We start from the raw sequence: 22677 nt of genomic DNA on the forward strand, positions 1-22677 counted from the left end.
TCAGCCTCTCGCCATACTGGGCTCACATTCCTTTAAAGTGTTGAGTGGCAGCCGCCTGTTTAAATGTTGCATGATATTGTTTTCCTAATACCCTCTGACCTGCACCCCTGTTACCTGCCTGTCCCTGCTGACACTGGAGTTTGTGTTCTCCGGTGTTGTTGCTGTGAAGAGCTCTTTCCCTCGGAGTGTGTATGAAAAGAATGTAAGAAATAATCCTTTGTTATCCTTTTAAGAATTGGGGTTTAGGATTCAGAGTGCTAATGCAATTTCTTGTCATTAATACTCGGTGTCCTGGCTCGGGCTGTTGCTTTGCTTGGTATCTCCCCTCTTCCTCTCCAACTTCCTAATTTCCACCTCACCCTCAGGATTCAGCCCAAACACCATGCATTCTCTTCCCTACCTCCTCTACCTGCCCTCCACCACCCCAAGCTGCGCTAGGTGCCTTTCCTCACTGTAGCAATCTGTGCTTGTCACAGTTATTTTTGGTAATTTACTTTGCCTGTACACTGGCTGAGGGCATGAACTGTTTCTTATTCAAGTTGGCACTTTCCTGCCCATAGGAAGCTTGTTGACGGCTTGGTGAATGAATGAGGATAGTTGGGAAGGAAGCTTGAGAGCCCTCTATTTTCCTCATGCGGATGGACTTTAAACCCACAGCAACATGGGGACAGGGACATTTTGACTAACGTTCCAAAGAGAATCTCAGAAATGTTCAAACCTTGGCTGTCATCCTTTCTTGATTACAGAAAATTTAGAACTGTGAGCCAAGATTCTAAATCAAGAAAAGGCGTTTGGTCAGCTGATCTGGTCACAGTGTGTAGAAGCCCCTGATACTCCTATTGTAGGGCCTTAGCAGAACCCGGACTTGCACCAGCAATCATTAATACAGTTTCAGTCTGGGGGATCCGCCTGCATCCTTCCTGAGGGCCAGAGCTTGGGATGGAAAACTTGGCGCACGGTGCAGTGTTTTTCAGACCACCGCAGAGCATTCAGGCACTCCCAAGGCCCAAGCTCAGCCTGGCTAAGACGCCCTGGAAGCAGGAGGGTGAATGAATGACTGTGCTGTCTCCTTCTAGGGACAAGGGGTCAGTCATTCCTTCTCCCGCGAGCCCCAGCTCAGGGCCCGCCCGGGCGCTCCTGGGGACGAGAAGCGGAGCCGCAACCGCCCGCTCGCCTCACCGCGCCCGCCGCTTCCGCGCACGTGACCGCGCGGCGTCGCGCTCTGACGAGTTTTCCACAGCCGCCCGCTCGGGGCCGCCGTCGCTCCGGCTGCGGCTGCTGCGCGGCGCCGGGCGGGCTCGGGGCGCGCGGGCCGGGGCCGAGGGCCCGGGGCGCCGAGATGGAGCCGTGAGTGCGGGGCCCAGGCGGGCGGAGCGGGGGCCCCCGGCCCCGGGCGTCCACGTGGAGCTGGGGGCGGGGAGGGGCCCGCGGGACTTGGCGGCGCTGGCCGGGCTGGGGCCCGCGCGGGGCTGGCGAGGACGAGGGGCAGAGTCGGAAATGGAGACGCGCTCGGGGTTTCGGGGTTCCGCGGCCGAGCTTCGAGGCGGGAGCGAGGGGAGCCGGTGACGCCCCGGCCGGCCGCCCCGGGGTGACTGAGGGAGCCGCGCCGCATGAGGGCAGCCTCGCGTTGGAGGGCGGCCCCTCCGGCCAGCCCGCTGTGGAAGCGCCGGGCCGGCTCGGCTCCCCGCCGTCTGGCCGAGCGCCTGGGAGAGGCGGTGCTGGCACTGGGGAGCCGCGCGGCCCTTTGCATCTCTGGGATGCCGAGTTTTATGAGTTTTACAAGCTGCTGACTTTGGGCCTTATGAACCTCTTTTGGCCCTGAACCTCTGTGAAGTTCGGGGGTTTTAACGAGGCAAAACCTGTGTAGGGCCCCGTGGACGCCATCCCCAAAGCTTGCTTTTGACGCCACAGAGTCGCCAGGATGTCTCCCTGGGGACATCGGGAAAAGGAGACAGAGTTAAAAAGAGGTTTAGCGCTGGGCAGAGCTGCAGGAAGTCCGGCGAAGGAGTGTCCGGAGTCCCAGCCGCGTGGACGGCGCCTGTCGCAGGAGGTTTGGGGGACAGGGTCCCGGCTTGAAGGCTGTCTCGGCCAGGACTGCGCGCTTTCTGGGCTTATGCGGGTCGTAGAGGCAGACCGGCCGTGCACTGGGCCTCTGCTGACTTCTCCGCACATGGTCAGAGAAGTAACTCCAGGGCTGTTGCCTCAATGCAAGAACCTGTGACAGAGGGAATTTTTTTTCCCCTCTGCTTCCTTAGAAGTTTCTGACTTTGGTTGGTCACTTTAGTTAGGAAACCTGACTGGCATAAAATGTCAGATCTAGGTGGATGTTTAGAGGGCTTTCTTTTAATTGAAAGCCAGGTGGAGGTGGGTTAGCAGTACTGCCTCTGCACAACTCCAGGGCGCAGCGTTCATGTGTGCTCTATGTGACTGGCACCCCTTGGAATACCAAAGGAACAGTGTGGAGCTGTGGCCCTGTCGCAGAGTGACAGCTGTGTACTTTAGGAGGTCCTGTCACATGCCTTATCTTGGATCTGCGCAGCAGCCCTGGCTATGCCTGGTGTTTTCAGCATTTTTGGGAGGAAATAGAGAGGCGGGAAGTGTGAGGTGTGTGGGCCTTGGCCTGGATGGGGCTCCAGGTCTCCTGCTGGAGGACTGTGCCCTCTGTTAACGGCAGCGGTCCCCGGTTGTTTTTGCACCAGGGACCGGTTTCATGGAAGACAGTTTTTCCACAGAGGTGGAGGGAGGCAGAGGCGGAGCTCAGGCAGTGATTTGTGCCGGTTCCTAATAGGCCGTGGACCTAATAGGCCATGGATCGGTACCCCCTGAAGCCTGGGGTTTGGGGACCGCAGTGTTTACAGGATGGGGAGCTGGATCAAAGGAAGCTGTTAACTTGACTAGCAAACCACAGCTTGACTTCAGTGCGTCCCCACTGTGCGGTAGGTGCTTAGTGCCTCAGTCTGGCTTGAACAAGGGGGTGGGAGGGTGACAGGGGTATCTGGAGGTCAGACAGCCACCAGTGGCCAGCATTCCAGGCACCCACCTGAAAACTGAAAAAAGTCTTCAGTGGCAGGTAAAGTCTACTAAGAAGCCTGAAAATCCGAAGTGTGTCCTGGACCCAGGAGCCTGTTAGGGTCACAGTGCTCTCATTGGCTGGTGTACCTGAGAGCCCTCAGGTGAGAAAGGTGAGAGGAATGGGCACAGGAAAAGAAGCTGGGCAGTAGAAGCCAATGCTGGGGTGAAGGAGGAGGTGGGGAGAATGGGAGAGCATAGAGCTGCCTGGAGGAGCAGAGGCAGCCTCAGCGCACTGCTTAGGAGGTAGGGGCCGGGGGTAGTCCCACTGTAGACCCTGGCCCTTGCCACCTCCCAGCCTACTCTCTTAAAAATTGCAAGAGAGGCCGGATGTGGCAGTGCGCACCTGTATTTGGGACTCGGGAGGCTGAGGCAGGAGGATCACTTGAGCCCGGGAGTTTGAGGAGGTTACAATGAGCTATGATCATGCCGCTGCATGCCAGCCTGGGCAAAAGAGTGAGACCTTGTCTCTAAAAAAAACAGAACGGAAAAAGGCAGGAGAGTCCATCATAACCATCGAGAAGAAAGAGTTCTCAGTTCTTAAGCTTCACCCTGCAGTTTCCTGCAAACTCCATTCCTTCTCAGATAATGCCAGGGACAAGAGAGATGCCAGGAGTTCAAGGACGTGTGTCAAACATTTTGTAATGTGACTTCCTGTTTGAGCTACAGGGCTACACAGAGTTGAGACTTTCTCATGTTCATTTGTTGCTTTGCTCTTACTGTAGCATTTCGCTGCAAATGTAAATATAGTTGAAGTCTTGTGTGTATATTGCTTGGCCCTTCAAACACGTCTCTTTGGTCCCAGGGGCATTTAAGTGTAGAAGTGTATTAATTAGACCCCTCTTCTACCAGCAGCAAAGCATGGCGCAGACAAATTAAGCCCGGTGGAGCCCTGCTGTGGTTTCAGGGTCTGAGGCCTGCTGAGTCTCCTAGAGCTTGAGGGGACACCAGGCTTGGGTTGGTATCTTGTTCCTGCAACCACAGAGTTATTTAGGATTGTGGCTCTCAGAAGAATTTTTTTTTCCCTGAACCAAAATAATATCTAGAAATAATAAAAGATAACCACTTGAGTGTTTACTACGTTCCGTGTTCTGTTATAAGCACGTTACATACATTTCATGGAGTCCTCTCAGCACCCTCCCATGAGGAATTTTCTCGTTTTACAGATGAGGAAATTGAGGTATGGAAAGGTCAAGTGAGTTTCTCAAACTCACAGCTACTAAATCTCAGAGCTGACACCGAAGCCTGGGAATCTGGCTCCAGAGCCCATACTCTTGATCACTGTGCTCTACGTCTCTCGGTAGCAGCTGGCAGTTAAGGGTGCTTAGCAAGCGCTTTCGTGTAATAACTCATTTAATTGCCATAGCAGTGCTAGGTGGTGGGGTCCCTCAGTTTCCTGAATTTTATAGTTCAGGAACTAGAGGTCTTGAGAGGTAACTCGTCCCAGGTGACCTTGCTGGTCAGCGGAGGAGAGGCCCAAGCAGTCAGTCCCCAGAGCCCAGGTCCTTAACCACGAGGCTGCGCTTCCTGGAGCTGGGCTGGAGCGCTGCTCCTAGGGCTGGCACCGACTGCACGGAGATCAGGCTTGCTGGCCAGCGTTTGACCTGCTTCCTTGTTCCGTGTGGCCTGGGCAGGGTATTCCATGACCTAACCAACACACTCCTGGTCATGAGTCACTGGGCTTGTGGCCTGGAAAGGATACGCATGAACTCATGGTTCCTTGAGGAGCTTGGGACATTGTTCATTGAATTGTGTTTTGGAATTGGTTGGGCCTTGAATGTTCAGTAATGGCTTTTTTAAAGCCTACTTAATTCTTGAATAGCTAAAGAAATTATTTGCAATATATTCAACTTAGCTGATTGAAATTTCAGATTCTTACTCTGTCCTTCCCCTCAGAAGTTTCTTCTTGGCTGGGCGTGGTGGCTCACGCCTGTAATCCTAGCACTCTGGGAGGCTGAGGCGAGTGGATCGCTCAAGGTCAGGAGTTTGAGACCAGCCTGAGCAAGAGCGAGACCCCCGTCTCTACTAAAAAATAGAAAGAAATGATCTGGACAACTGAAAATATATATATAGAAAAAATTATCTGGGCATGGTGGCGCATGCCTGTAGTCCCAGCTACTTGGGAGGCTGAGGCAGGAGGATCGCTTGAGCCCAGGAGTTTGAGGTTGCTGTGAGCTAGGCTGACGCCATGGCACTCTAGCCCAGGCAACAGAGCCAGACTCTGTCTCAAAAAAAAAAAAAAGTTTCTTCTGAAAACCCATTAAATGGTAGGTTACTTGAAATTTCGGTGAGGGGCCCAAGAGTGAGTGTGAGGGAGTGGCTGGCCTCCTTTCCTGCCCTGACCCCCCACGTGCTGGGTATGTGCTTGTGAGTTCCAATCCCACCTCCACTTCCTGCTGTCTGGGACCTCAGCGCATGTATCTCCCCCACCCCGGCCTCTGTGTTCCCACGTGTAAAATGTGTGATAGACCCGGCCCGCAGGAAGCTCCCAGCCTGGTACTAAGTAGGTGCTCAGGGAGTGCCAGCTCCCGCCTTTCCTCCAGCTGACTGACGCTTGGGGAGGGGAGACTTCACATCTACAGAGATGTTGTTAGAGTGAAGGCTGAGATGTTTACAAAAATAAAAGGTGGAGGAGAAAAAGCACAACTATTATTTTCTAGTAACTAGGTGACTGAGTTCTTGCTACATTCTTACCACGCTGTTCTAAGCACTTTATGATTTCTCTTTTGTGTCCGGGCAGCCCTGTAAGTCTACCGCTTGTCTCCATTTTGCAGATGAGGAAACTGAGGCCCTGGGAAGCTACTTCGCTTGTCCGCAGTCATGTGGTCCAGAAGTAGGAGCCAGGCTGCCAGGCACCGGGCCGGCGCTTTGGACCAAAAGAGGAGAGATGATTTTTATATAGATTGTAAAATAATCTTAACTAAAATGTGAGAACAGGCTGGGAAATTTAAAGCTCTTTTCCACTGCTCAGATCCCAATTCTTAACTTCGAAAGTGGGAAATCTGGGTATCAGTTGAACAAATAGCAAAATTTGTAACACTGGAATACTTCCAGCTTCCCTGCCCGCTGTCTTAGTGACTTGCTGAAATGAGATGAACTTTGTCTTTCTGACAAGCTTGGCCTCCTGGGTGATGTCCTCTTGCGCTCTGCTGCGTGTGCTGCTGGTGTCACTGGGGTTCTGTAAAAGGCGGCACGGTTGGTGCTTAGGTTTTCTTCCTGTCTCTTTGTCTGTATCGCTTAAAGACAGTGCCTTGAGGTGTTTGTCCACGTTCTCTGCTCACCCCAGTTCTGTCTGTTTTGTGGTCATTCTGGTGAGTGGGGCTAGCTGAGCGCCGGGCTCCCGCCTGGCCTTGCCAGCGCTCTGTTAATGAACTCTGGGGAGGCTGAGTGGGCAGAGCAATGCAGGCTGCTGTGGTTCTGCAGCGCTCAGCCGGATTGATGGGCCATGGGCTTTCTGGCTGGCTGGATGGGAAGAAGGGGGCATCCTGACCCAGCATGTGTGGCCTCGAGGACCGTGGTCCCAGGCAGAAGGCTGTCCGGACACAGGCAGCTTAGAGCTGCTTTGGCCCATTTGCAGAAGAGGGCGGAGGCCAGAGCCACAGACAACACTGAAAGACAACGCTGGGAGAAAAAGTTACATTTTGCAATTCAGTGGTCAGTAATTTATCATAGCAAGGAAAATAGTAGAAGGTGGAGGAAAATAGAATAACACCAGGAAGAGTGAGTAGAAATGAAAGGAGTCAAACGTTGTCGGATGCTCACCATTTGTAACCCTCAGTGCTGGCATGGGCTGGCAGTCTTGGGGGGGCCCCAGGTTGGGAGGAGGCGTGGATGTGTGTGAACCACTGAGCACCCGCCCTAAAATCCTCAACTGAACTTGCTAAACAACAGGGTTTTCCACAAGTTGAGGTGGAGCATGGCCAGGCTTAATCCAGCTCCAGGTGTTCGAGCTGAGCGGGAGGAAGGCTGACTTGCCTTGTCCAGAGACGGGGCAGGCTGCGGGGAAGGCAGATCAGTAGGAAGATCAGGGCTTTGGTTTGAGATATGTCCCATATGGGGTGCCTGTTTGATATCCCAGCGGAGGTGTGGAGTAGGCAGTTTAGTAGGGCCTGGAGTTGAGGGGAGAGGGCTGAGCCTCTCCAGCCTGAGACAGGGTGAGATCACCAAGGGAGTGAGAGTAGAGGAGGGAAGATCGGCAGAGCAGCCTGGCGCAGGCGTGTCCCAGAGAAATCATAGAGTATGTGGCTGTGGAGAAACCTGCAGAACAGTTCAGCTATTTTCTCTTGTGAGTTGGATGTCACCACAGACTTCAACTTACTTGGAAGCAGTCCCTTGGGAATTGGTTGTAAATATGCATGAAGATGGGAAGGCAGGGCTTACAACAATTTGGATTATGGCTTCAATTTTTGGAGTAGGTGTTCCAATAAAGGCATTTCTAGTTTCTCTAAGAAATATGTCCATAATGTTTTAAAGCACCCATGAAAGCGAGATTAATTTAGAAGGGGCCCAAAGAGTCCAAGGGGACTCTCAGGAGACAGTCTGTTTCATTGCATTTGAAAGATCTTCCGAGGGCCTGGTGCCTCCAACTAGGCTAGAATTTTCAAGTTTGTGTATTAGATGCCTGGTATGAAAAGATACATGGACCTGGACAGAAAAACTGACATATGGTCCCATCAAGAAAAAGAGCTGGTATGCTTGACTTAGCCTGAGCGCGAAGGGAAACGGAGCCCCTTCCCTGCCCCCTAGCATCTTACCACCGACTTGAGGGAACTAGACAAACGCTTTTGTTCAAATAGCTAATGGAAGTTGAGTTCAGTAGAATGCCTACCATGTACCAAGCCTGGTGCCCATGCAGACTGATTGATACTTAGTCATCAGGCTCTGCTATGTAGTGCAACCACATCTGTTGTAGTGGTTTAAAATTGTGGGCACCGTGAGAGATGGAGTGTCAAGGGAATGCTTTATGGAGAAGGTGGGACACACAAGTGAACCCTGAACACTGGGTAGGATTTAGATGGCTTGCTGGGGAGAAGAGAGAGCATTTCAGATCAGCAGAACGGTGTGTGAGTGGGCTAGTCTGGAGTCTGGCTTGACTATGCTGGGAAACATGGTAGAATTCAATTTGTGGAGTCCGATGGTTGGGTTTGAATGTTGCCCTTTAATAGCTTTGTGATCCAGGGCAAGTTACCTAAACTACCTGAGTCTGAGCTTTCTCATTTGGGGGTACGATGGCACCTACCCCAGAGGGTATTGTGATGACTGTAGGAAGGCGCGATGGGAATTGTGGGGAAGGATCTGAGGGACCTTGATTGAACTGGCTGTGGGAGCCACGTAGGCTTTCTGGGCAGGGCCAGGCTGTTGAAAGTGCTGTAGTAACCACGAAGGAGGGCACCTCTGGGGGTGATGGCAGTGACTCCGCCGGGAGTTCTTGAGGGCCTGGACAGCAGGCCTGGTGTGCTGGGAGCAAAGAGGAGTCAAGGAGCGAGGACTAACCTCTTCCTGGCTACTGGACGTGTGGGGTGAATAAGAGGGACATCCCGGGTGGCCCCGGGTTGCAGGATGTGGGAAGGGAGGAAGGGGAGGGGCAGGAAGTGGGGAGTGGAGGTGGGTTTTTCATTTATGTTATTTTGTTTTTTAACAAGATCAGTTTTAAACCTTTTGACCATAAAGTACTTAGGATTTCTGGCGGGTGTGCAGGGCAGCTGAGGATGGCTCCTGAAGGCAGGAAGGATGATTGCAGAAGCAGCAGGAGATCAGCCAAGGGCTGCAGACTCCACTTGAGGGCTGCCCAGAAGCTGGGGCTGGGGTGTTCACGAAGGGTGTGGTAAGGACAGGTGGAGATGAGGACAGAGGGAAGGCACTGGGGTCCCGGGCCTCTCGTTGGTAGGCCATGCGTACTTTCACAGTCATGCCTCGAAGCGTTTACAGAAATATCCTCCGTTGGTGGTGGTCCTGTCAGAGAGAGTAACAGGTGCTCTTGATCACAGACTTGCCGTTGGTCTGTCTCTGTTGTCTTGATTGTTAGCGACACGTGAGCGTCTATCTCAGCAGGATGTGCAACCAGGTACCTGGTGCAGGACAGGTGGCGGCTGGGGACACGCTGCAGTTGTAGTCACTGAGCTGGTCTCACAGGGATGGGTCAGTTCTGGCAAAGACCCCTCCCTTCTCTTGTCTTTACGTGGGCTTCTCAAAGTTGGTTGTTTTGACTGTGAGCAACAGTTTGATATCTATGATTTATTTGAAATATAGATTGGAAGTTGAGAGCAGCAAGAGCCACAGAGGGGAAGGCATTGCCCTGCAGAATCAGCCTGTGTTGGGGCCGCCGCTGGGCCCAAGACAGCCCCACAGGCTGGAAGGGTCTCTGGACCCCAGGCCTCTCAGAGTGAGGGTGCCTGAAAGCCTTGCTGCTTGTCAGGAAAAGAAGACAGTGGAAATGAAGGCCTGTTGCCCACCCTTCCCTCTGACAAGCCTGGTGCAGGGTGGGCGGTTATGCCTGATGACGTTTGCTTAGGCAGAGGGGTTATTTGCTTTTCTCTGTGTCTTTTTGCCATTGCGTTGGGCGACTTGATTGCTAAACCAGGAAAATTTCTAGTAAGTTAGATTTAGGTGGAAATCTGAACGAGGGGGAAACAATGGATTTCATCGCTCCTTCTGAGCCTGGGTACGTGGTTTGCTGCACATGTTTAGTTCTGTGCTCTTGTGCCCGTTCTTAATGTCCCTTTTTCTAGCATTCCTTCTCATCTACTAAATAACTCTGCTTGTAGGGGGTCAATAGCGTGTTTTAAAAATCAAAATTTAAAATGTGATTATTCTATTTTCTCTTCTTCCAAGTCATTTCTTCCATGCTTTCAGCCTCTGCTTGGGGAGCTCTTGGTGTTCCTGCATCTTGGAACCGTGCCTGCCCCCAAGGGGCAGGCCACCCTGAGAATAATTTAATGGAAGAGCTCACCAATGACGTGTAATTTTTAAAAACAATTTTAGCTTTACAGAAGAAGGGCAAAGAGAGCATGGAATGTTTCTGCGCACTCATTACCCACTGTCCCCTAATGTGAGCATGTTGCGTAACTTGGTGCATTTATCAAACTAAGACATCAACATTGGTGTGGTGCTTTTAGCTGAACTCCAGACTTTATGTGCACTTCCCCCATCCCATTTAGATTTGTGTAATTTTTTTTCAACGTGGAAATGCCCTGTGCAGCTGCCTAGAAACCTTTCCTTCTGCAGAGTGTTAAAAAAAAAATGTATTAAATGCACCATGCTAAGAAAATAAGTATAACAGACCTGGTGCCCCGGCTGCCAGGGGAGGGACAAAGGAGACACCTATTCCCACACCAGCTTCCATTTCCGCGGTGCTCTCGTGGGGCGTTCATGGAGGTTGGATCCCTGCAGCTTGGTGCTGCTGCCCAGAGCTTCCTTCCTGGAAGCGCAGGGGTCCCAAAGGGCAGCGCTGCACATCTTGGGCACATCCACTGTCTCCAGACCTCAGTTTCCCTTTCTGTAAATTGAAGGAAGGGTTGGTTTTTTTCCCCTAGGTCATCTCTAGCTCTAGTATTTTAAGGCTCCCAGGCCTCTCATAATCCATCAGGCCCCAGATCCTAGTTGGGGTCAGGACACCTACGTCACTGGCTGTCCCTTCTCAGGCCTGGCAGGCTCGTTTGTGGGTCAGTGTTTCGACCAAGTCCCGAGGGGAGCCATGACGGCGCTCGTTCTTTATTTCTTCTCTGGTTCCGTCATCCAGTGAACCCAGCGCCACTGGTCTGAAAGTCCACTTGGTAGTGTCTACTGCCCAGATGGCTGTGCAGGCCCTCCTGGGAAGAACAGGCCCAGCGCCAGCAGAGCCACGTCCGAGCAGTGGTGACTCACAGGCCACACCTTTGCCCTGAGACTGTCTGGCCACGCAGCTGACTTCCTGCTCTGCTGCTGGATTCTTGGGCATGTAAAGGTGGGGGTGGTGCTCGTACTCGTGTGAGCTTTGAACCATAAAGTAAATAACCTTTCCTCAGGTCTGGGGCGGGGCCTGTTGCCACCTGTCGTGGGGTATGAGAAGTGGTCAGACTCCTTCGTGCTTGTCTCAGCTCCCAAGACCTAGACGTGCGAGGACTGCAAAGAACATGGAAAACAAAGCAGAACTCAAAGCCACCCACTGGTCCCTTTGGCTCTGTGGGTCTCCCCTTCAGGGTATAGGGTAGTGGTCGGCCAACTGCCAGCCAAGAGGCTCACCACCTCTCTTGTAAATAAAGTTTAATTAGGACACAACCACACTCATGTGTTACATGATACCTTTGCTAAGTAAGGCAGAGCTGAGTCTTGCGACGGACCATGTGGCCCACAAAGCCTCGAGCATTTATCATCTGGTCCTTTACAGATTTTTCTTTTGTATGTGGCCCCTGATACAGGGAGTTCTAAAAGAAATGATCCCCACCTGGACCGGGGTTCCTTAGCAGGGTGTCAGGCTGCATTCTCTGAGGGGGTTTCTGTATTGGTATGAAATCAGTGGTCCCTAATCTTTTTGGCACCAGGGACCAGTTTCATGGAAAACAATTTTTCCACGGACAGTAGGGTGGGGTAGGGGTTGGGGAGGCAGAGATGACAGTGATGGGAGCGGCTGTAAATACAGATAAAGCTTCACTTTACCTCCTGCTGTGCGGCTGGTTTCCTGAGTTTCGCAGAAGACAGTTTTTCCACAGACTGGAGTGTGGGGGGAGGCAGAGCTCAGGTGGTGTTGCAGGGCCTGGTTCCTTACAGTCTATGGACTGGTACCAGGGTGCAGCCTGGAGGTTGGGGACCGCAGGTGTAAACCACAGAAAACTACGCATCCAAAGCAGGCTCCCACCGGGAGGCCAGGCCAGCTGCTCTTCACCAGAGGGCGAGATGAGGGAGGGGTCTGAACTTGTGAGGGACACTGGACCAGAAACATAAGACTGTGGGCTGGTGGGGAACACCCGGTGGGAAAGTGTGTCACTGTGGGACCTGGAGTTTCCAGTCTGGGCCTGGTTGTAGAGCTCACGTTAAGCTGCCTGCTCGCGTGCGAGTGGGTTAGGGTCCTCAGTGGTTGCACTGAAGGTGGCCGTGTGTGTAGAGGGGTCCAGCCACCCCGCCTGTGATGTGGTGAAATGTGCCTGGTGAGCACAGCAGCTGAAGCACGTTCTCCTGCCATGAGGGGTGGGTTTGGCCAGCCACATTGGGCCAGGGTGGTTGGGGCCCTGTCCACGGGGTGTTTGACCCAGAACAGACAGGAATGACCTGAAGTGCTCACTGAGGTCATTGAGTCTGTTTTGTCAGGGAAGGTCACCTAGTTTCAGAGCAGGTCCACTTCTCAAGTGAGGGGCGGGAAGGGGAGGTAGGGGCCTGAGTGGCCTGTGTGGTGTTGCTGGTTTGGGGACCCCAGGCCGCCCCCCTTACTGTCCTTACCTTCTGCCTTCTGCCCTCAGGCTGGCGCCCATGCGACTCTACACACTCTCCAAGCGCCACTTTGTCCTCGTGTTTGTTGTCTTCTTCATCTGTTTTGGCCTGACCATCTTTGTCGGGATCAGAGGTAAGATTCAGTTTTTAATCTTTTATTCATCTTGCTGTTTACAGCTACCTTGGTATATCGCTTTTCATCCAGCCTGGCTGCACCTACTGCTCTCACTGGCCAAGGGCCCCAGTGTGCGAGGGAAGCGCCGCTCCTCCCTGAACCCATAGAGCTGAATGGAGGTCCCAGCCCTGTACTTCTGGCTGCCTCTCTGTTTCTCTGGGGGGAGGTGTAGTGAGAAGAGCCAGGAGAAGAGCGTTGGGCAGCAGCACGGTCGTGCCAGGTGGGAGTCTGTAGACCACCTTCGCCCTGGTCCTCAGGCACCAGGTGCCCTGCTGTCCCACAGTGTGTTGTTTGAGGGAAGAGCCACATCATAATGATTTTGGCTTCAAAAATGCCTTTGAAATCATCTGGGCCAGGAGTGGGGACCCTGCGGCCTTGTGGCCACATGTGGACTTCTGGATACTTGAGTACGGCCTTTTGACTGAATCCAAATTTAACAGAACAAATCCTTTTAAACTCTAACCCTGACCACTAGGCTAACCCCCTTTCTCATAGATGGAGAAGCCGAGTGGTTTTCACGAGGTTCCCAGAAACTGGGTCTCTTCAGTCCTATCTAAAGGCAGACACCCAGGAGCCTGACTTAGGTCAGAGAGGATCTATTACTCCTCCATTTCTTGCTTTTTCTCTTAAATAGAATATCTTTTTCAGTGAGGTGGTTTCTGGTAGGTGTTTAATTGATGCACTTAATACTGAAGTGCGAATGACAATTAGGCCCAACCTGTCCCAGAGGCAATTTGTGCCTCAACAGGCTGGTTTCTTGCCCTAAACTGAACCTTGGGTTGGTGAATGCACTGTGAAGCTGGGGCAGAGTGTGGCTCTGTAGGTGCTATTTACCTGATAGTGATGATGATGATGAAGACGATGGTCACAGTAGCAGCCGTAGCCAACTTCTTTTCCTTCCCATTAAGTCACCAAGGAATAAAAATTATATTAATCACAGCACAAGACATATCCAGTATCTTACTTGATTTTTACAGCTATCCTTTAATACTGGTAGGGGAGGCATTAATATTCTCATGGTGTCCAGTCAATGGGATCTCTGCCAACTTCTTTTTCCGTAAGTTACTCTCTGTCTGAGATGTCCAGGATTATATTCAACCTTGTCCACTCTTGCAGAAATGAAGAGTGATGCACCAAAGCTAAGATAAGAAAAACGATGTCAGGATTTCCACATTTCTTTCCTTCTTCCCATAGAGTGGTACTCTATTAGTCAGGGATCTCCCGGGAAACATAACCAAGAGGAGGTAGATATCTCAGTCTCTCTCTCTCTCTCTCTCTATAGGGGTGTGTGTGTGTGTGTGTACATATATATATATAAAACACTTATATATAAAAATATGTATTTACCAAATTATTAGATTTAAGTGTCTATTAGATTTATATTCATATATTTTTATATAAAATAAACATTTATCACAATACTAGATTTAAGTGTACAGTTGTCAACAAAAAAATCACAAGGCATGCAAAGAACCAGTAAAGTATCACCTGTTGAAAGGAAAAAAAATAAACCAACAGAACCTGTCCCTGAATAAGACTGTACAGCAGATCTGATCTAATGGACAAAAGACTTTAAAACAACTGTCTTAAAGGTGCCCAAAGAACTAAAGGAAGATGTGGAGCAAGTCAAGAAGAAAACATATGAACAAAATAGAAATATTGATAAAGCAATAGAAAACTTAAAAAGAAACCAAAAAGGAAGTTCTGGACTGAAAAATACAATGAAAATGAAAAATTCATTGGAGGGATTCAAAGGCAGATTTGACCAGGCAGAGGAAAGAATCAGTGAATCCGAAGATAGATAAAATGTAAACATTTTAATCTGAGGAACAGAAAGAGAAAAGGCTGAAGAAAAGTGAACAAAGTTAAGGGATTTGTGGGACACTGTGAAGTGGACTAACATACGCATTTTGGGAGTCTTAGAAGGAGAAGAGAAACAAAAGCAGAGAGAATATTTGAAGAAATGATGGCTGAAAATTTCCCAAATTTGATGAAAGATGTGAATATAAACACCCAAGAAGCTCAATGAACTCAAAATAGGATGGACTCAAAGAGACCCACATTGAGACACATTATAATCAAACTGTAGAAAGCCAAGACAGAGTGAGTCTTCAAGGCAGCAAAAGAGAATGACTCATCCCATACAGGGGATCCTCAACAAGGTTGTCAGCAGATATCCTATCAGAAACTCTGGAGGCTGGAAGGCCATGGGCTGATGTATTCAGAAAGCTAAAAGAAACCCAACAGTCAATCAAGAATCCTGTATCCAGACCAGGCGTGGTGGCTCCCGCTTGTAATCCTAGCACTCTGGAAGGCTGAGGCAGGTGAATCGTTTGAGCTCAGGAGTTTGAGACCAGCCTTAGCAAGAGCGAGACCCCATCTCTACTAAAAGTAGAAAGAAATTAACTGGACAACTAAAAATACATAGAAAAATTAGCCAGGCATGGTGGCACATGCCTGTAGTCCCAGCTACTCGGGAGACTGAGGCAGAAGGATTGCTTGAGCCCAGGAATTTGAGGTTGCTGTGAGCTAGGCTGACGCCATGGCACTCTAGCCGGGGCAACAGAGTGAGACTCCATCTCAAAAAAAAAAAAAAAAAAATCCCATATCTGGCAAAACTGTCCTTCAAAAGTGATAGAGAAGTTAAAACATTGCCAGATAAAAGCTGAGGGAGTTATTACCACTAGACCTGCCCTGTAAGAATTGCTGAAGGGAGTCCTGCATGTTGAAATGAAAGGACACTAGACAGTATCTCAAAGCCATATGATCTTAGTAAAGATAAATACATGGGCAGTTATAAAATCTTGTATTTGTTTAATGGTGTATAACTCCACTTTTTGTTTTCTACATAATTTAAAAGACTAATTTTTTTTTTAGAAAACCAATCATTAGTCTAAAAGCTATTATTGTAGCTTTGATTTGTAACTTTACATTTTGTTTTCTATATAATTTAAGAGATTAATGCACTAAAAATTATTTTGTGTTTTTGGACACACAATATATAAAAGATAAATTTTGTCCCAATTGTGACATCAACAATTGAAAGAGGTGGGGATGAAGCTGTTAAAGGAGCAGAGTTTTTGTATACTATTGATGTTAAGCTGGTATAAATTCAAATTAGTGTTAAAACTTCAGGATGTTAGAAAAGGTACAAAAAAGCTATGAGGCATATAGAAAACAAAGGCATATAAAAAACAAAATGACAGTAATTACTAATCAGTAATTACTTTCAATGTAAATAGATTAAATTCTCCAATTGAAAAACAGGTGGCAGAATGGATTTAAAAAACCAACCTATAATCCAACTATATGCAATCTACAAGAGACTCACTTTAGATCCAAAGACACAGATTGAAGTGAAAGAATGGAAAAGGTTATTCCATGCATATAGCACTGTCTGATCTAGAAATTTCTCTTCTGGGTATATATTCAAAAGAATTGAAAGCAGGGTCTTGAAGAGATATTTGTACACCCGTGTTCGTAACAGCATTGTTCACAGTAACTATAATTGTGGAATCAACTCGAGTGTTTGATAGATGAATGAAATGTGGTCTATACATACAATAGAATATTAATCAGCCTTAAAAAGTAAGGAAATTCAGACACATACTGCAACATGAATGAATCTTGAGGACATTATACTAAGTGAAATAAGCCGGTTGCAAAAAAACATATACTGTGTGATCCTTCTTATATGGGTACTTAGAGTAGTCAAAATCATAGAGACAGAAAGTAGAATGGTGGTTGCCGGGGACCGGGAGGAAGGAGAATGGAGAGTTATTTTTTAACGGGCACAGAGTTTCAGTTTGAAGAGAGTTATGGAGATGGGTGGTGGTGACGGTTGTACAATGTGAATATGCTTAATACCATTTAAAAATGGTTAAGATGGTAAATTTTGTTATTTTTTACCACAGTAAAAAAAAATTGGGGGAAAAAGTCTGTGAAGTTTGTGTATCTGTTATTTTAGGAACTGCCATATGCTTTTTTGTTTATATTAGCATATATTATGCCTCTTTGTAGCTGCTACTTAATAAATATTTTTGGAAGTCTGGATTAATTGGATGAATAGATGTCTTAGTTTTTTAGGAGGAATCTTACTATATTACAAAATACATAGACGATGTCTGTATAGTTAATGTTTCCTTGGGTCCATGCCTATAGAGAGAACTCTCATTGAGAGGCTAGGAGAGGGTTTCCCATGGAAATCCTAAACACTGTATGTCCGTTTTACTGGGTGACCTGTGTTGGGAAGTCACGACGCACAGCAGTGGATATTCTGTGTCTGTGTTTATGTTTTATTTACATATATAAAGACTCTAAAGAAGGACCAGGTAAACAAGACCACCTCCGTGAATGTATGAGTATAACCTGCTTTTTTCCTTCTCTCCTCTGTTACACTTTAGGACCCAAAGTGATCCAGACTTCTGCCGCTAATTTTTCACTAAATAATAGCAAAAAGGTAAGACTGGGTCCAAGTGGCCACTGGGGGACATTTCTCTAGGTCACTGAGAAATGGTCCTGCTTGGGCGGTCTTTGACATGGACTGCCCTCGCCCTGCAGTTGCTTCTCAGGCAACACACACTTCTTACTCCACTGTCAGCTGCTGGCCTCTGGGTTCTTGTTTGCTAAAATTACCTTTTCTGCTGTAGTGAACACCTCAGTCCTTAGCGAGGATGGTGGTGGTAGCTCTCAGGGAGCAGCAAGCAGTTCATTCCCAAAGGGTGGTTAACTCATCCCGATTCCTTGCATCTTATAAGTCCTATTAGATTATAAGTTTTAACAATGATCACTTGGGTATCTAACTTTTTCTTACTATGTTTGCCCAAGTTAAGATTTGGTCTGTGTCAGGTTTCTAACAGTAATAGTTCTTTCTAATGATTATTTGGTATTCCTTGCATGAACTCAGTTGAAATGAAAAATCCTCCTCCTTTTTTTCTTTAATGTGCTTTGACTCTTTACTTTCTTTAAAGGAAAACAGAGGTTCTTTCAGTTGGGGAATTTTGGTTTTCTTGGATAAATATTAACTTGTGAGAGCCCAAACAATTAAACCTTTTTATTTTTCTGCGTGTCAGACACATAATATCTTTAGCTATATACTGAACACAGTTGTCCTGCATTGTCATGTCACCGGAATATGTATAGTTTACGTCTGATTATGTGACCCCCCTCCCCCAAATTCCTCTTCCTCTCTCTTCTCCCACTTCCCTGCTAGGTTTCTACCCTTACAATTTCTCAAAAAGGCAAGAGAAACATATCCTAAAATTTACACCCTTTGACTCTTCTTTTTGCTACCACTAGTTTGAAAGGGCCCTCTGTTTAGCCTGTCTTCACATTTTCTGTTCATTCTTTTATTTTCTATAACTCTTGGGCTAATGATCTGATTTGAAGAGATGCCACCATGGAGTTTCCTGTCGGTGGTTGGTCTTTTAAAATTTCTGTCTCTCAGGATGTGAGACTCTTTTTAAACACTGAAAATAGCAGCTGTCCCACCAAACTGGCTTGCTTCCAAGAGACCATCCTCACTTCAGAAAGACAGTAGATTATCCTCTGGTGGATTTTATTGCCCTGATGGCTTTTAGGCAAATCTTCAGTCTTAGGAAGTTTCACTGAGACCCTGACAGAAACATTAAACACCAACATCACATCTGTAATCCTGGCACTTTGGGAGGTCGAGGTGGGAGGGTTGCTTGAGGCCGGGAATTCAAGACCAGCCTAGGCAACATAGCGAGACACTTTCTACAAAAAAATTTTAAAAATTAGCTGGGTGTAGTGGCACAAGCCTGTAGTCCTAGCTACTTTGGAGGCTGAGGCAGGAGGATCACTTGAGCACAGGCGTTCGAGGTACAGTGAGCTATGATCATGCCACTGTACTCCAGCCTCCTGGGTGACAAAGTGAGACCCCCATCTCTTAAAAAAAAAATACACAACACATGTGCAAAGATGATGCATTCAAATAATGCTTTTCTTTGGAACCATGGGTAGACTCTTTAAACAACTCTTTAAACAACGACTCTCTGTATCCTACTGTTATTAGACACCAATATTATGTTTTTAAGGACACACCGCAAAAGAATCATTGGCAACATGGTCCCTTCTAATTTTTCTCTCCAGGGGCATTAAGACTTTCATAAAGCTGAACATAACAGACGTCAAATGGCAACATGTCTGGCATACTGACACTAAAGAATTACCGAGACACATTATCTTGTAAATGTGAAAGTATGTCTTTGGTGTCCCTTATGTATCTCATTATATATCTCATCATTCTGCTCTCTTTACTATTTCTCCAAGTGGCTTTTTCTTGGTATTTAAGTATATTGCCCCAAGGCTCCAGGTGGTAGAAACTGTCTGCTTAGAGGTTTTGACGAGAAACAGAAGTGAATTACAACTGAGAGTTAAGTCTTTTCTTCTTCGGGAACGTAGGATTTCACTTCTGTTGTGGAAAGGAAAACCACAGACATTTCTGTTGCAGAGCTAATGCTCAAGTCTTTTTTGCTAAATGTAAATTTTGTATGTTAAGATGAGGTATTAGGTAGACTCAATTGAAAGGTCACATGGATTACTTAACTTTTTTTTTTCCCTTCAGCTAAAGCCAATTCAAATACTTTCAAATCCACTGAATACGTATAATCAGCAACTATGGCTGACGTGCGTTGTTGAGTTGGATCAATCAAAAGGTACGGAGCCCGAAATTTTGAGTGATTTTTCTTTGAACAAAGCATCATGGTTTAGAGGTTGAAAGGACTTTAAAATATTTGGACAAGTGCTCAATTATAGATGTATAAGGATATTCATCATTATTTATAATAGCAACACATTGGAAACCCCTTAAATGTCTTCCAGTGGGAGAGAAAGCAAGTTGTGATACATATTCTGTGGAGTAATGCCAGCCTAGCCTCGGGGCTGTACAGTGTGGGTGCTGCAGCTTCCAGCCTTTTTCAGTGGGGATCTGGGACAGAATTAGGTCCTGGTGCCCTGAGGTGATGATTCTGGCCCCCAGCAATGCTTGGCAATGTCTGGACACGATTTTGTCACAACTAGGGAGGAGGGAGTGCTACTGGCATCTAATGGGTAGAGGCCAGGGATGCCACTAAACATCCTGCAGTGCACCGGACGGACCTCCACAACTAGGAATTATCTGGCCCGTACTGTCATTGGTGCCCAGCTCAGAAACCTACCCTTAGGCATCCATTATTTATCATGTTTATAATGCTGGTTTATAATGAATTAGTTTCTGTTCATCTAAAGGGGCACCAGTTTTATACCATCCTAAGGAGAATTGAGAAGATGGTCACCCAAATTAGTTTCTGTATTCTGTGCTTCAGATGAGGCACCCTGGTTGAGAAAGAATTTGAAAAGATAACCATGACCATGGTAAATAAAGTGAAAAAAAATGCATATTACAAAAAAACTTATACTCTTTTGGTAATATTTTAAAAAGCAAAAATAAATTTTGTATCACTGTGTATTTGTATGTCTAGAAAATGATATACAAGGATAGACACAAAAATGTGAATCATGGTTATCTCTAGGTGATGAGATTTATAAGTATTTAATGCCATCTTTATATTTTTTATTCATTTTTTTATAATGATAATGTAATTAGAAAAATATATAGTCAGAACAATAAAGAATCTATTTCTATTTTGATGTAAAGTTAATTTAAAAATTTATATGGGAAATCAAAAATATAGTTTCATTAGCCATGAAAGGGTTACCCTTTTGCAAAATGAAACTGACAGATCTGAAGTGTGGGTTTTGACCTAGGCACCTGAGCACTGGGTTGAGGGTAGAAGCTAACAGCAAGGTTTCACTTTGCTGGGCAAATGTGAGATTTCCAAATATGCTGAGGCCAGTGTGGCCTGAGAACCTCATGGGCTTTCTGTGTGTTCCTGGTTCCAAGGCTGTCGCAGAGCCAGGCAGGCACCTGGCATACTCTCTGACACTGAATTTTTTTCTTTTATAGAAACTTCTATTCAGACAAGCTTTCCCATGACTGTTAAAGTTGATGGTGTAGCTCAAGATGGAACCACAAAGTACATTCATAACAAAGTTCACAATCGGACGAGGACCCTCACATGTGCAGGGGTGAGTGTGTTTGCTCTATGATCGGTCATCAGGCTACACACAATGTTACAGACCTGCTTCTCCAAGGTAGAAGGTAGAGCCCAGTAAGAGGCTTTGAAAAATTGTTCTTAAGTAAAAAAGATGGAGTCATACCAAAGATGGTGTGAAAAACTTAATTTTATACATTGATATGCTTAAAAATTCTTATAACTTACACATGCACACATAAACATGCACACAAATAGCACCATACACACTGAGCATCTTTGATACCTGTTTTTACTGTTTCTGTAACTTACTGCCTGGTGTGTCCATAGAGGAATGTTTATGGGCCACCCATCTCATGTGAAGGTCGGCCACTGTTCCATGATCACTCTTGATTACTAGGGCCTTGGGTTGTTCCCAGCTGCATATTGAATGCCCCGAACCATCTGTTGGGGGCAGAGACCCACTTATAGAGTAGGATCAGTGGCCTACTTTTCTAAGCATCTACTTCAGGGTGCAGTGTGTGGGATCAGAAACATGAAGGTCCAGAGTGGGAATGAGCCCTTACTCTGGCTCTTACTGGCGGTGTACCCTGTTCAGGATCCAAAGAATCAGAATCAGCTTCCTGCTTCAGCAGGGAGTCCACATGAGGACTCAGCAGGTCATTGGCAGCACAGAGAACTTGGAGAGCATCAGAAAAAGGGCAGTGCATTTGCTTATAGGATTAGAGAAGTAATGTCAGAAGCTGGGTAGTGAGTAGTTTCTCTGCTAGGCACAACAAGTACTTTCCACACATTGTCTCCTTAAATCCCCCTGGCAGGCCACGCAGGAAAAACTAGTATTAGAGCCCTGTTTTATACAAAAAGAAACTGAGGCTTAGAGGGGTCAGAACCATTGCCCAGAGTAACCCAGAAAGCAAGTGGAGGGGCCAGGATTTAAGTCCATGAGCTCTTATCCTGAAGCTGTGGCCTTAACCACTGTGCATGCTGCCCAGTTCCTAACAGTGCAAATTCGAGTCCTGGCAAGAAAGAATTCAGGTTGGGGAGGATTCCTACGCGGTGGCTGGCCGCTCTCTGTGGTCCCTGTCTGTTGCAGCTAAGGGAGGAGGCTGAAGTGGGTCAGAGCCAGCCGGAGGGCACTGGGTTGCTGGGGAGGCACGCAGAGCCCTTACAGCGAGCGCGGATTCCCCTTCCTCGGCAGCCTCGGCCGCTGCGCCCATCCTGCGTGAGGTGGGGTCTAGGGAAGGCATCAGAAGTGACTGGCCTGTCACCCTGCTGCCATCTCTTACCTGTGAGAGCGGGGCTAAGCCAGCTTCCGAAGTGTGTTTCCGTGTTTCCTTATCTGTAAGGCAGGGATTAAGCCTTCCCCGCCTGGCTCCGCACACTGGTGAGGCTCGAGGTGAGTGATGTGTGCGAGAGCATGCAGTGTGTTCCAGCATGAGGCGCCTGCGCGTCCCCCACCGTGCCTGTGTGCAGGGGGGGCTCGATCCATTCTGCTGAGCAACAGGAAGGACGATAGGCGTGAGGGTCAGAAGGGACCATTGTCCAAGGAGCCGCTGACCTCCCTTCCCCACAGGGTGGCCTCCCACCTCCACCCACCCGGACTTTTTGCTCCTCAGACCGAGCCCTGGGTGGACAGCTGGTTTGTGCCTGCCTATCCTAAAGCTAGTGGACTCATCTTCCTTGTTTGCCTGCGCTGAAGTGCTTCCCAGCGCACTGGACATTCACTTTTAAAAGTGGGACAAGCTGGTCGCACTACCTAAAGCCATTGCTTCAAGTACGGCCAGGCTGCCGAGGGCGGCTCATCTGCACGCTTGCTGCTTGGATGTGCTTGCCATGCTTTGCACCTTGAAAATGGTCCTTCAGTGTATCTCCGTGGTTCTTACCTCTCCTGTTGGTGTGCCCAGCTCAGTTTACACTGTGTCATCCTTTGGGAATGTCTCACTTCTGTTCCCTGTCCACTCAGATCTCTCCCTAACC

The 22677-nt window shown here is 47.8% G+C and overlaps 1 protein-coding gene across 1 annotated transcript in view; it reads left to right on the top strand.

The window, feature by feature from the left end:
• The first annotated feature begins 1223 nt into the window (after positions 1-1223).
• The window catches only part of LOC105812415 (transmembrane protein 181), a 47172-nt gene continuing 25718 nt past the window's right edge, over positions 1224-22677 (top strand). The window contains exons 1-5 of the mRNA XM_012646854.1: positions 1224-1347; positions 12501-12604; positions 17050-17105; positions 19233-19323; positions 20613-20734. Coding sequence (XP_012502308.1) covers positions 1340-1347; positions 12501-12604; positions 17050-17105; positions 19233-19323; positions 20613-20734 — 381 coding nt within the window. The 5' untranslated portion in view covers positions 1224-1339. The remainder of the gene's footprint in view (positions 1348-12500; positions 12605-17049; positions 17106-19232; positions 19324-20612; positions 20735-22677) is intronic.

The sequence above is a fragment of the Propithecus coquereli genome, unplaced genomic scaffold (assembly GCF_000956105.1).
Source record: "Propithecus coquereli isolate 6110/MARCELLA unplaced genomic scaffold, Pcoq_1.0 Scaffold25, whole genome shotgun sequence".
NCBI lineage: Eukaryota > Metazoa > Chordata > Mammalia > Primates > Indriidae > Propithecus > Propithecus coquereli.